The sequence below is a fragment of the Phyllobates terribilis genome, unplaced genomic scaffold (genome assembly GCF_046119375.1).
Source record: "Phyllobates terribilis strain yellow unplaced genomic scaffold, ASM4611937v1 Scaffold_5__5_contigs__length_657084704, whole genome shotgun sequence".
Classification (NCBI taxonomy): Eukaryota; Metazoa; Chordata; class Amphibia; order Anura; family Dendrobatidae; genus Phyllobates; species Phyllobates terribilis.
In genome coordinates, this window is record NW_027362765.1 from 164,028,552 (window position 1) to 164,041,528 (window position 12,977).

Here is a 12,977-nt window from a genome sequence, read left to right on the forward strand (position 1 = left end):
TGTCCAACCTAGGGTAATCCATAGAGAATATACATCAATATTTCCTTAATGTGTACTTGTCATTTCACCTAAAAGCAGAGTAAAACCATGTCCTCACTGCCATCATCTGCCACAAGTTCAAGCTGCTCTTGCTGAACATACCAGTCTTATATGTTCATTAATCATTAAATCTTTTGATTTTCAGCTCTTCAACTCTCCATTTACTCTTCTTGTTTGGGCAGATCCACCTTATCAGCATTATGGGTGCAAAAAATTATTTCCCCTCACTTCCCAGTATGACTTGCTCCTGCCATTACCTAAATACTAGCCTGTCTTGAACACAAATCCCTCCTTTCTATTATGTCTATTTCCAGTCTGACAAAGCGAAGAGCGAAAGCAAGGACAAAGACTTGTCCCCATTTCTTGTAATCCAACGCAATGTCTCTGCTGCAGATGGATTACACTTGACAACAGGCAGAGAACCGCAGGTTAGGCCTCATTCAGACGTCTGTTTTTTTGCGTACAAGTGCTATTCACATTTTTCATGGATAGCACTCATAACTATACTAGTGAATGGGGCTGTTCACGTCTTTGAGTAGTTTGCACAAAATCATATGTCCGATATTGATCTGTCGGAATAAAGATTGGCAATGTAAGTCTATAGGTCCGTGAAATAAATCAGACAGCACTCGGATGCCATCCCAGTGCGGTCTGATTTTCACAGACTGTTACATAGGGGAAGGTGGGGAATTTTTTTATTTTTACATATGAGAAGAACTGATGAAAATCAGACCAAACCCTGATGAAAACACTGATGAAACTTGATTCGTTTTTCTAACTGATTTCTGAATGAGGACTAAGACAGAGAGAAGACACTCGGTGACCGGCACTTTTGAATGATTGTTTGGGCTGAAAATGCCATTTTGGATAAATAAAGTGCTCCATAATTTTGTTAGGTTCATCTGATGATTAGTGCTGGGACTAAGTTCATGAAAACATTGGTAACAATTTAAAGGGGTTGTCTGGTTGAAAATGAAAAGTCTGCAGTCACTCGCTGCGAGGATTCACCGGTTTCTGAGCCGGAAACAGCGGTGATGTACGCGATATGCATACTCCCGGGCAGAAGCCATCTAACGGGCACAGCCTCGTTCCATACAAGTGTATTGACCGAGGTTGCACCCACTAGACGGCAGTGCCCACTGGGCAGCCATGCCCTTGCTCCATACACTTGGATGGAACCAGGCTGCGCCTACTAGACGGCTTCTGCCTGGGAGTATGCACATCGCACATCACCGCCGATCCCGGCTCAGAAACTGGTGCCTGTGTTGGGGGGAATCTAAAGTCTGCAGTCACACAGAGTGACTGCACACTTTTCATTTTAGACCGGTCAACCCCTTTAAAGCACCACGTCATAGTTTTTTTTTTATTTAATCTCTGGAGTGGTGCTACTAATCTAAATTCCCTGCCCTAGTCTTATACTTATTAGCTGCCATCTTCAGTTGTTCCCAACACCACTCCGGTCCCGAGCAGCTATTTTGTGTCGGCAACTTCTTACTGACCAAAAGTCAGGGGTAACGGTCACAAACATTCAATGTAAGTCCATGAAAGCCTCGTTCTGGCTCTCTTAGACTTCATAACCTCCGGCTCGCCCAGCAAACACTGGAGTGATCTGGCAGGTCATACGGCTGGAGACCGACCACAGCGGAGCTGATATAAGATGAAGATGGCGGTTGGTAAGTATAAGACTAAAGGCAGGGAACATAGATTAGAAGCACCACTCCAGCATTGCAATAAGAAAAACCGCTGGAGTGGTGCTTTAAAGGAATTCTGTCCGAGTGATTTTACTACTGAAATTAATGGCATGGCTGTATAGGTCAACACAATCATAAAAATTATTTATGTTTCGTAGTAATCTGATGTCCCAGCTTTGAGAAATCAAGCTTTGAACCCACATGCAAACTAGCCTAAAAGTTCATTGGGGGTGTGTCAATGCCTTTATTAACATGCCTCCAATGCACTTACAGGCTAATTTGCATGTGGCATCAAACCTTCATTTCTCAGTTCTGGCACATCGGATTATTACAAGATCATTTTAATTGATTAATTAATTGATTTCTACAAGATTATTTTAATTTAGTAGTAAAATTACTCTGACAGATTCCCTATAAGTCTTTTATGTCATCATGCGTGATGAGAATTTTTCCAACAGAACATGGGTTGACAAATCTCTATCGCGCTGGTGTTAGATACTTTTTAAATGTAGAATCTTATGCACACATATGAGTGGAGAGGAAGAAGAATATTATTAGGGTTAGTGTTCCTACCACTAATACTTAACCTAATTGTCTCCAATACCAGAGTTTCTAAAAGCTATCAGTCTCGAATGTTAGTTCTAGTAGAGAAGGAGTTAACACCTTTAGACGGTGTAATTATACTCTAGAGTCTGGAAAGCTGCAGCTGAGTTATTTGTGGTAGGCTTCTCAGAGTACCTTGCTGCGAGGATACTGTACTTGACTTGGCAGATCAGCCTCCACCTCTGACACACCTTGTTGGTATAATATGAATGAGGGTTAAAAGCAGGAGCGAGTTGTTATTCAAAATAATAACACCAAGGATTGAGCAATGGGAAACGTAGTTAATAAGATGACACAACCCTATTTGCCTCACTAGGTAACTCCCACTCTGAAAGACATAAAGTACACTAGCAAAGACTCGCGTCTGCTACAGAGCAGCCGAGCTGATGAGAGTTGATGTTTGGTAAAGGTCCTCAGCTGATGTAAACATGAGCCACTACACTAGCAGATTCCTACCATCATCCCCCTCAGTTAACGGAGGCCTGGGGGAGTCCTACAACTCTTCAACATACAGTATGGGTGGTGGAAGTCAGGTCTCGGCATCCAGATGCAACTCCGTTTCTTCTGGAGTGGGAAGCTATAATTACTCCAAGGATTATGGTGAAGGGCTATTGTCCAACAATGGCAAGGAGACCATGAAGAATTTGAATGATCGTCTCGCTTCGTATTTGGAGAAGGTTCGATCTTTGGAGGAAGCCAATGCAGATTTGGAGAATAAAATTCAAGAATGGCATAAAAATAGAACACAAACCAAAAAAAGAGACTACAGTGCCTACGAGAAGACTATTGCAGAACTTCAGTCTCAGGTATGAGTTGTAAAATGTGTAGTTGGTGACTGACAGCATCGGTGTGCCTCCTTGACATAACACACTAATTATACGCATGATACAAAAGAAAAGTCTGATTTGTGGTGTAGGGAAATGGTGTGTATGTGTCACTGTGTAACTAGGAAGTGGTAATGGTGGTCAAGTCACTTACCAAGAAACAGATATATTACTTATGGCCAAATAGTGAAGAGATGACAAATTTGTATTAACTATTGATTTTATAGCTTTATCTACCTTATTTCTTATAAGATGCCTTCTCAACATCTCCAACTGTCATGTCTTGTTGTGTCTGTCCTCCTCACTATGCTCATGGTGACGTATTCTTTACTCTTTCACAGTGGTTAATCCTTTAAGATGTGAAAGCTTCTATTACAGGCTTTTATCTTTCCTAAGCAAACCTCTTCTTTAATCCACAGGTTCCAGCAGTCTTATCATCACTTGATTACGTATTCTTAAGTATAAATTTCCTATAGGGACAATGGGTTTGAAGATGTAATGATCGTAATTAAATATTTGAGGTCAAGTTGTCAAAAAGTCTCTCCTTAGGTAATTGTCTTTCCAGAAAGGCTGTAGGACAACCAACATGGCCGCTTTTAGAGCTTTTACCATGGTTGTTACCCAGTCTGTAACTAGAGGCTTAAGGAACATTTACAGAGTTAGATTTCTGCCCATAATAAGTGCCGATCAACAATTGAAGCTCATTTGATGCAAACTTTATAGAGAGAAATGAGCATTAATTTGATCATTTGGTCTTTACACAGTTTGAATATGGTCGACAGCACATCCCTTATGTACACGGGAAGATGTGCTGCCAACAATTTTGAGCCTTTAGGCCACATTAAAGATGCAATCAAGATTTTGCTTCTATGTTAAATGGCTGTTTGGTAAATTATTTGCACATAAGAACAAAATTGGTGCATGCTAACTATGCCACTAAAAGGTACTCTATGTGCCACCCAGTAGTGTTACAACAGGGGTCTCTATATGCTGTATATTAATGAGAATATTTTGAGTTCTCTCTCATTTCTAACTTGACCCAAGAGCAGCTCAAATATCTCATGACTTCTCTTTCTTGAAACTAATACTCTTAATCTGGCCATTCACTTGACAGAAAACTTTTTCCTTAACTACCCAACATGTACGGTATATTCTCCGCTTCCCTGAGTGTGCTTGTCTTTTCTATTGGCAGGTGTATGAAAGGACACTTAGGCCACTCCTATACACATTAGAAGGTCAACCAATCCTGCCTAAAGCATTGGTCCACTCCTATACACATTAGAAGGTCGACCAATTCCGCCACAATCATTAGAGGGGTTGTTCGGTATTTGACAATTGATAACCTATCCATGGTAAAGGTCATCAATATGAGATTGGTGGTGGGCTGGCACACTGCACCCCCAACGATCAGTTGAAATCTGCTTTAGCAGTGACTGGACATGAGCAATCTATGGGACAGAACACTTAGAGGATTCTGCCGAGTACTGTTCTTTATCCCGCATTCACGTGAATGGGGAATAAATAGCAGTATTTGGCAGCTGCCAGTAAATAGTATACAGAGCTCCTGCGCTCTGCCCCGTAGATCACTTATATCTATGCCGCTACTAGAGCAAATTTCAACTGATCGGTGGTCGGTGCAGAATATTAGACCCCCACCGATCTCATATTGATGACCTATCCTAAGGATAGGTCACCAACTGCTAAGTTTGGGACAACCCCTTAATGTAATGTGTATGGTGAGCTTTAGGCCCAGGTCATACATCCAGGTCGTGATGTATCTTACTTGCACTCAAAATTTTCTTTTTAGCCAAGACAGTCTAAAAGCCTTGTTGTGTCGAATGACAGTTTTAGGCAAAAATCTAAAAAAAAAGCACCAAATACATAATACTGCCCTACCTGGGCCTTAAAGAGAATCTGAAGGTTGAGGTCCATTAAATCAGCTTGCACTGGTATCGCAATGAAAATATCTTTACAAAGTGGGTTCTGTCAATTCTTAGGTTTTTTTTTTACTATTACTACAATCATTACATGAACTCTTTTATGGACCACCGATGGTGGGGAAGAACGTATTACTTCACGTGTGCTCATTCATTTTTCTTGCACAGTATGAGTCCATAGTATGACTCTTTTAGAGTGTGCCATACTGTACCTCCATGTATATATGCAGGTATTTAGAAATTTGGCATGTTCCCATCTAACCCTGTATGACTGTATGATTGAGTTATTCTCCTCAAGAAGCATTGCTTCTATGAAGGAAATTATGATATAAGGAAAATATATCATGCCAAAGATTGCCATACACTTCAGAAATCAGCAGAAAACGGGAAGGATCCCCCATGGAGTACTCAATCCTGAGTAAGTAAAATTCATGTTTATTAGGTACAGTTAAAAAAATCCATGTAGGTAGAACCGGATACTATAAGGTAGCGGACCTACGGGTTTCGGCGTATAGCGTCAGTCATGTACTATGACTACATCTTCTACATCATTTTGTCCATATCTACATAAATGGAATTTTTTAACTACACCTGATAAATGTAAAGTTTTACTTACACGGGATTGAGTACTCTACACTGGTTCCGTTACGTTTGCTGCTGATTTGCTATTGGAGCTGCTCTAACCTGATCCATGCAAGGCTTCCTGGAGTTCTTCAATATCCAGATTGGTTAGCTGACCCAGCCGACCTGTTTTTTAGATAGAAGTGGGTTGATGGTTGAACACTCATTGAACGAACGATTGTTTCTGCAAAATGATTGCTTATAAGACAGTCTTTTACATTTTGGTCCATATTGGCAATGTAGTCATTCATTTTGATCATTCCTGTTTAATGATACCAGGCATCATGCAAACTATCTGTCTGGGGAACAGTCTAGAAACATTATGTCACAGAAAGATCGTTCATGGACTACAGATTATGAGATGGAATTTTAAAAATGGACAGCTTCTTTCTAGACCAAGATGGTGGACTAAAACGATCCATCAACCAGTGAGCCATCATTTTTGTCAACTTTAGATTAATGTGTATGACCACCTCTAAAATGTCTTGTGTGGGATCTCCTAAGTGTCACATATTTAACTGGAGACAAATTTCTAACATGTGCCACTGAGTAATAGGCTTCATTCCAACTGATGGATCATTGGCTTAATGGTTATTAATGGTTACAAGTATCATCATGAGAACATTTCATGAGAACCAAAGCTATGCTATCATATAATGGATAGAAATCTGTCTACGGCCAACATAATCACACATGATTAGTATCTTCTATAGCACCCACACTTTACAATGGTGACATGTTCATTAATATAGAACTGTTATATAGTACACATGATGAATAAAGCATTTATTTTTTTAAATATAATGATTAATAAAATGACACCCAGCATTATTGAGCTAATAAACATCATCAAGGTTCCTTTGTAGTCCTATGTGGTAAGAGAATTAGTCACTTCAAGGAACATTTGCATGTTCCATAAAATGACAACATAAAATACACTACAAAAACATAGTAAACATAATAGATACATTATATATCCTAAACATAATATTAAGATGAGATATGTTAATCATCTCTTTATTCTGGCACCCATTATCCATATTTCTTTCTATAATTGTAGGTCAAGATAGATATGGTGGGGCATTTAGGGTCTTCTGAGCTAAAATGTTTAATGTAGGACTGATTTACGGGGTTGATCAACAAAACCCTGAGTTTCAGTAAGACCCATGTATGGAAATAAACATACTGTGCATCCGGAAACCTCCATATATTGAGGATTAGTAATGCTCATGAATGTGGAGCTCATAAGGAATGTCTTCTAAATGAGCCCAACCAAAGTACCACCTAGAACCTTTATGGTTTAATGGCAACACCTTGATAGTCATTTAATTGTAGCGTAACAAACTATGCGACCAAATCTTCACACACCTTAAGGGATAATAGATTATGAAATAAATCATTTATCAGGTTGTATCATTGAATTTTAGATTTCCATTAATTGGGAACCTTTTTTTGACAGCATAATGAAAGGTTAATTTAGTTGATGGTGACACTTTTTATATACCAATATTCGCCATATGAGTAACTGGGCTTTGCTAATTATGAAGAAGACAAAGTCTGTAATAACTGTTCACTTGACAACTTAGGTATAGGAATACACATGGATGCACAATATTTATTTGGTCTATTTTTGGGGTCTTGCCATTATATTACATCAAAATGTCTAAAACCCTCTCATAATTCTCTGTCATGGTAGCAAAAATTGAGAGTCTAATGTAGCCAAAAGACTACTTCAAAGACTTCCTTTCAAAAAAAAGTTTAGTACTGTTTTAGCCAATTGAAAGTTGTAAGTCTTACTGCTTTTAATAAACTAAAGACTAAAAAAAGTTTTATTATTCTCAAAAGAAAAAAAAAATAATAAAGACAGCCTGGGAATTTACCTCAAAATATCCGACTATCTTCAAATCAGAATCCTTTTTCTTAATCTACGTAATCTCACTTCCAACCTAATCACATTTCTAAAAAGGTCAGATAAGTCTTTGATGAAAATTTACAGAACCAGCTTTGTTCTAAGATTTGAGAATCAAGAATTAGACTCCTTAGTCTTATTGAAAAGTCCATGGAACTTTTGATGACTCATTTTCTTTTTTGTGACCTCCAATGAAATAGGGTTGTCTTTTCTTTATAATACTAGCTCCTAAAGAAGTCAAATTGTTGAAACAATCAGCAGAGGCTTGATAACCATAGGAACTAGCTCATGTTGTACATGCCCCATGTTCCGTAGTATGAAGATGTAGGTCATAACGTAACAACTTGGGATTTTTTGTAATAAAATCTAATTTAAAGATTTCATAGATGTTTCCAAATATTTCAAGATTAATGTAAAGCCGTCATCACGTTAAACAATCATTCAGTCATGATAAAGACGTATGTATGTAGAAGATATACTTGAGAATCTAGAAGAAAAACTAAATTCTGAAGATATCAAGTTAATGTTTAGCAACTGGGATTTCCCCGAGTTTATCGGAATGTGGTCAATCAGTCGTTTCCAAAAAACAGGGCTGAAATGTAACCGTTCACAAATGTCTATAGTTCTGTGCGTGTGAAAGTTCCCTCAATAGGGATGTAATTTCAGATGTTCAGACAGAAGAAATTCATCCAACAACAATCTAGTACCATGGTATCGTGTTGACATAACTTCTTGATTTTCATACATGAACAATAACTTTTGCTCCAGGCAGAAAGCCAGAAAATTATGCTTACAGTGCAAAAATTAATGAAGAAAATAATACCCCCGCATACAAACACCTCATCCACATTGCCATACTTTGGATTGTTATGGTACTGATTAGAGAATAAGCAGATCGATCTGCGGAAAATCAAGTTTACTGAAATTTGAGGCTCAATGAATTCGAACACTGAGATTTGATTTGCCGTTCGCAGAAAAAAAATTGCCAAACTGCTGAAGCATCAGAGAGCCGTCTAATGTCTTTTTGCGTGGCTGTACAGGGTTCCTCAAAATGCTCAGCAGCTAGGACATCTAGTAAATGATCATATCTTGTACAGTGGTGGTCATTCCCAGGCCATCACAGATTAGCGGATTCCTCCAGTGGAGCACAGTTTTTATGGTAGAGTAGTTTTCTAGAGTCACTGGGTAAGTCTGTCTCTCCTGTATAATGTAAGTCTTTATGATAAGTGGGGTCCTCTCTGTCTCTTTCACACTTCTGTAGAGCGTAAATGTAAGCTGTTATGGTCAGCTGGATTCTCTCTCGCCTATAAAGTGTAAACTCTTATGGTCAGCAGGGTCCTCTCTCACTCTCCTGAAGAGTGTAAACTCTTATGGTCAGCAGCATTCATTCTCCTGTAGAGTGTAAGCTCTTATGGTCAGGGGGGCCCTGTCTCTCACTCTCCTGTAGAGTGTAAGCTCTTATGTTCAGCGGGGCCCTGTCTCTCACTCTCCTATAGAATATAAGCTCTTATGGTCAGCATCATTCACTCTCCTGTACCGTGTAAACTCTTATGGTCAGCGGGGTCTTGTCTCTCAACATGTATTTGTTGAGCATTTAAAAGCTTTCCAGTATTGAGATTCGCTCAAGTTTATTTGCTGCAAATCAACTTTGTTTTGGGAAAAACCGGGGAAGTTGGCCAATTCTAAATTCAAAAGATCTGCTCATCTCTAGTATTGATTCCGATTACAGCACAAATAGATCTCTATGGACCTGTGCATGCTTCATTATGGACAGTTTTATAGAGAAGAATACCTTAGGAAACAAATAGGTTATAAGCAGAGCTTTTTTTTTCAGAGCGTGTAAAAAAATAGAGTGTCTGACTCTGTGATTTTTTTGAAGCTGAAGGAGCATGTGCCTGGTTACTATAAATATCAGTACCATTTTACCGCTCCCAGTAATTATTTGTAATGTATCCATATTATTATTAGAGCTGTGACATGTATCACTTACTGTATATTCTTTATAGTTTTTTGTCTTTTTCCAAATTGTCCACAAGAAATGTTGCCTGCCTCTGATTTTTGGACACATTGTTAAAGAAAAAAAAAATTAGGTTGGCAAGTCTGATTGTAAATGGCACATAGTCACTGGAGGACCCTGTTACAGATTTTTCCTTTGGGCCAACCTTTGGTCATCAGATGGAAAGTCAAAGTCAACATTGTCCACCAAAGTCTACATATCCGTGAGAACAGGGGTGAAATTCTTTTCCATTTGGTCTCAAACTACATAGCAGACATTGTAGTAACACTGACATAAAGCGGTGAGCGGCATAGACTGGATGGAAACACAGTATGTTGGATAAGGAAAAGTGATTTTTGGGGGTTGGTTGCCTATTAGGGATGAGCGAGCATGCTCGGATATGGAGTTATCTGAGGATGCTCGGGTTCAGATGGAGGAACCGGCGAGCTTGAGTCAAACGCTCTGGTAGCCGGGCGACGTTTCGTGGCTGATACACTGCCACAAAACATGCGGAGAATGCTTGATATACGGGCACTCTCTGTATGTGTAGAGGCTGTGTATCAGCCACGATACATGCGGCCACGGCTAGCCGAGCATTTGACTCAAGTACGCCGGCTCCTCTATCCGAACCTAAGCACGCACGGATAACTCCATATCCGAGCATGCTCGCTCATCCCTACTTCCTATAAGTTACCAGTTTAAATTTTTGGAAAGGGGAATTAAATGACCGGCAGTGACACGTAGTATACAACAACCTTATAGAGATACCAAAGCTGTACAGTTGCCAGCCCATAAAATGGTTATTGTTGCTAATTTGATATTCTAGTTTCCACCCACAGCCCCAAAACCTTGTTTTTACTGGATGATCTGTTCCATAATTTGAGTGACTGTGCACAGCATCATCATGGAAATGGTACTACTAGTTTGCTTAAGTACATAAGATCTGAATGTGAATCATCTAATATAGGAAAGAAGTCACCTGGTTCAGTCCTGTGCTCTATTAGCAACCTGTGGTTTGTAACATAACCAATAAATGTCCTATTATCACTTTTAATTGAACATGTCTCTGGAATAAAAGCAAAATCATTTGCAACTAATTCCATGAATATTTCACAAGCAATCTAACATATATTGTAGTTACATAACTGTTATGAATGTCATAACAATACTATAGATAACAATATTTGCCTACTAAAAACATTACAAATCAGCCGTCTGCTTTTGTGCACTCATGATTGCCGCTGATGAACTGGCTGTATTAATAACATACAGGACAGGGCGGTGTGAATGCGAAGGTCTTTCTCTCGTCTAGTGACAAGATTCCAGACTGAATCAAGAATAGAGACAAGATGAAACGACTGACACTGCTATTGCTTTCGACATGGCACTCAACAATTTATAAGTCCACATGGGAAGAACCACAGCACTCATCATCTGCACATAGAGGATATCTTTATCACGTTAGTGGTACAATGACATGGAGTAAGCCATATCCTCTGCTAATGTAATAAAGGAATCGTCAGTAGTGATGAGCGAGCATGCTCATTACTCGAGATTTACGAGCATGCTCGGGTGTTTTCCGAGTATCTTCGGCGTGCTCAAATGTTATGTTTGACATGATTTGCGACTGTTTGACAGCTTTAATACATGACTGAGGAATGACTGTTTGTTAGGCATTCCTCACATGTATTAAAGCTGTCAAACAGTCACAAATCATGAGCACGGAGTGATTAAAACATAACACCCGAGCACTCTGAAGATACTCGGTGAGCACCCGAGCATGCTCGCTAAAAGGGTTAACAGAACATGCTCGCTCATCACTAATCATCAGTATGTAAGGGTCCGTTCACATTAGTCAATATGTGTCACTTAAAGAGTAATTGTCGTTTTAATTTTTATTTCATAAGTCAATAGTACATGTGAAAATAGTACATGTAAAATCTGTATTCAGTGAAGACAGATTATTACATTACTGAGATAGGAGATGATAGTTGCTGCTGAAAGATTCTATGTAGATGGGAGGGAGGAGCTAGAGCCAAAGCTCCTCCCTCTTCCTCCCTCCTCCCATCTACATAGAATCTTATCAGCAGCAACTATCATCTCCTATCTCAGTAATGTAATAATCTGTCTTCACTGAATACAAATGAGAATTTTAAAAATGAATTGTCAGTCCTGGCAGAGAACAAGCAGATTTCTCTGATAAGTTGTATTACAAAGTTTCTTATTCTTATGTATATGATTGATTTGTAAAATAAAAATGAAAATGACAGCTACTCTTTAAAGAACCACTCCAACATGTCTTTTTATTTTAGTGCTGGAGTGGTGCTACTAATATAAGTTTCCTGCCCCCAGCATTATACTTATCAGCCGCCGTCTTCAGCTCTTTCTGACGCCGCTCCGGTCCCGATCCACCATCTTGTGACCGCAACTTCTGACTGATCGGAAGTGAGAGGTAACAGTCACAAGCTCTCAATGTAAGTCTATGAGAACCTCGTTCTGGTCTCGTTCTGGCTTTCACAGACTTACACTGAGTTGTGACCTCCGGCTCGCCCAGCAAACACTGGAGAGGTCCGGTGGGTAAGAAACTGCAGAAGACGACTGGAGCAGTGCTGATAACAGATGAAGACGGCGGCTGGTGACTATAATGCTAGGGACAGGAAACTTAGATTAGTGACACCAGCGGTAAAATTAAAAAAAACGCTAGAGTGCTGCTTTAACGACCGCCAACCTGAAACTTGCTTGCTAATCGGCGGCCCTTTAATAGCCTGTTTACACAGGCAGATTGATTTCATTTGCACACTGAATGATCTGTAAGAAATTGTTCAGTGCACATAAGCTGCCATTGTTTTTGGCAACATGAGACCTGCACGGCCGAGAACGATGATTTTTAGGCCTGCTTAAAAATAATTTCACCTGCCAAAACAGTGTTTTGCTCATTAATCAGGAAATCATCAGCCTATTTACACTGCAAGATTATCGTGAAACTAGGAACGCATGTTCACGATAATTTTAAGTGCAAATGCACCTTTAGTGTCATGGTTCTTCTCATTTGGATTTTTATCTCAAACTACATGCGATCAGCCAACTGCGGGAAACAAAAGGGAAACTTTTTTAATAACAGAAATTTCTAAGAAAAATGAAAATAGGTGAAATGTTGGAGGATTTTATCTAGGACTAAATGGAACTTGAGAAGGTAATTATCCTATAAGCTTGCTTCCAAAAATGCTTCATGATCTTTTTAGATTCTAGTAAAACGATGATAAAACGCATGGCGGTTGAACATCTGATTAGAGCCCAATCTATGTTGAAGATGGACCATGGAGGCGGATATACTGATAAAAAATCTATTTGATAAAG

The 12,977-nt window shown here is 39.3% G+C and overlaps 1 protein-coding gene across 1 annotated transcript in view; it reads left to right on the forward strand.

Annotated features, from left to right (window-relative positions):
* The first annotated feature begins 2,629 nt into the window (after nucleotides 1–2,629).
* The window catches only part of LOC141272517 (keratin, type I cytoskeletal 19-like), a 37,993-nt gene continuing 27,645 nt past the window's right edge, over nucleotides 2,630–12,977 (forward strand). Inside the window, exon 1 of the mRNA XM_073683325.1 lies at nucleotides 2,630–3,139. Within this exon, the coding sequence (XP_073539426.1) occupies nucleotides 2,762–3,139 (378 nt within the window). The 5' untranslated portion in view covers nucleotides 2,630–2,761. The remainder of the gene's footprint in view (nucleotides 3,140–12,977) is intronic.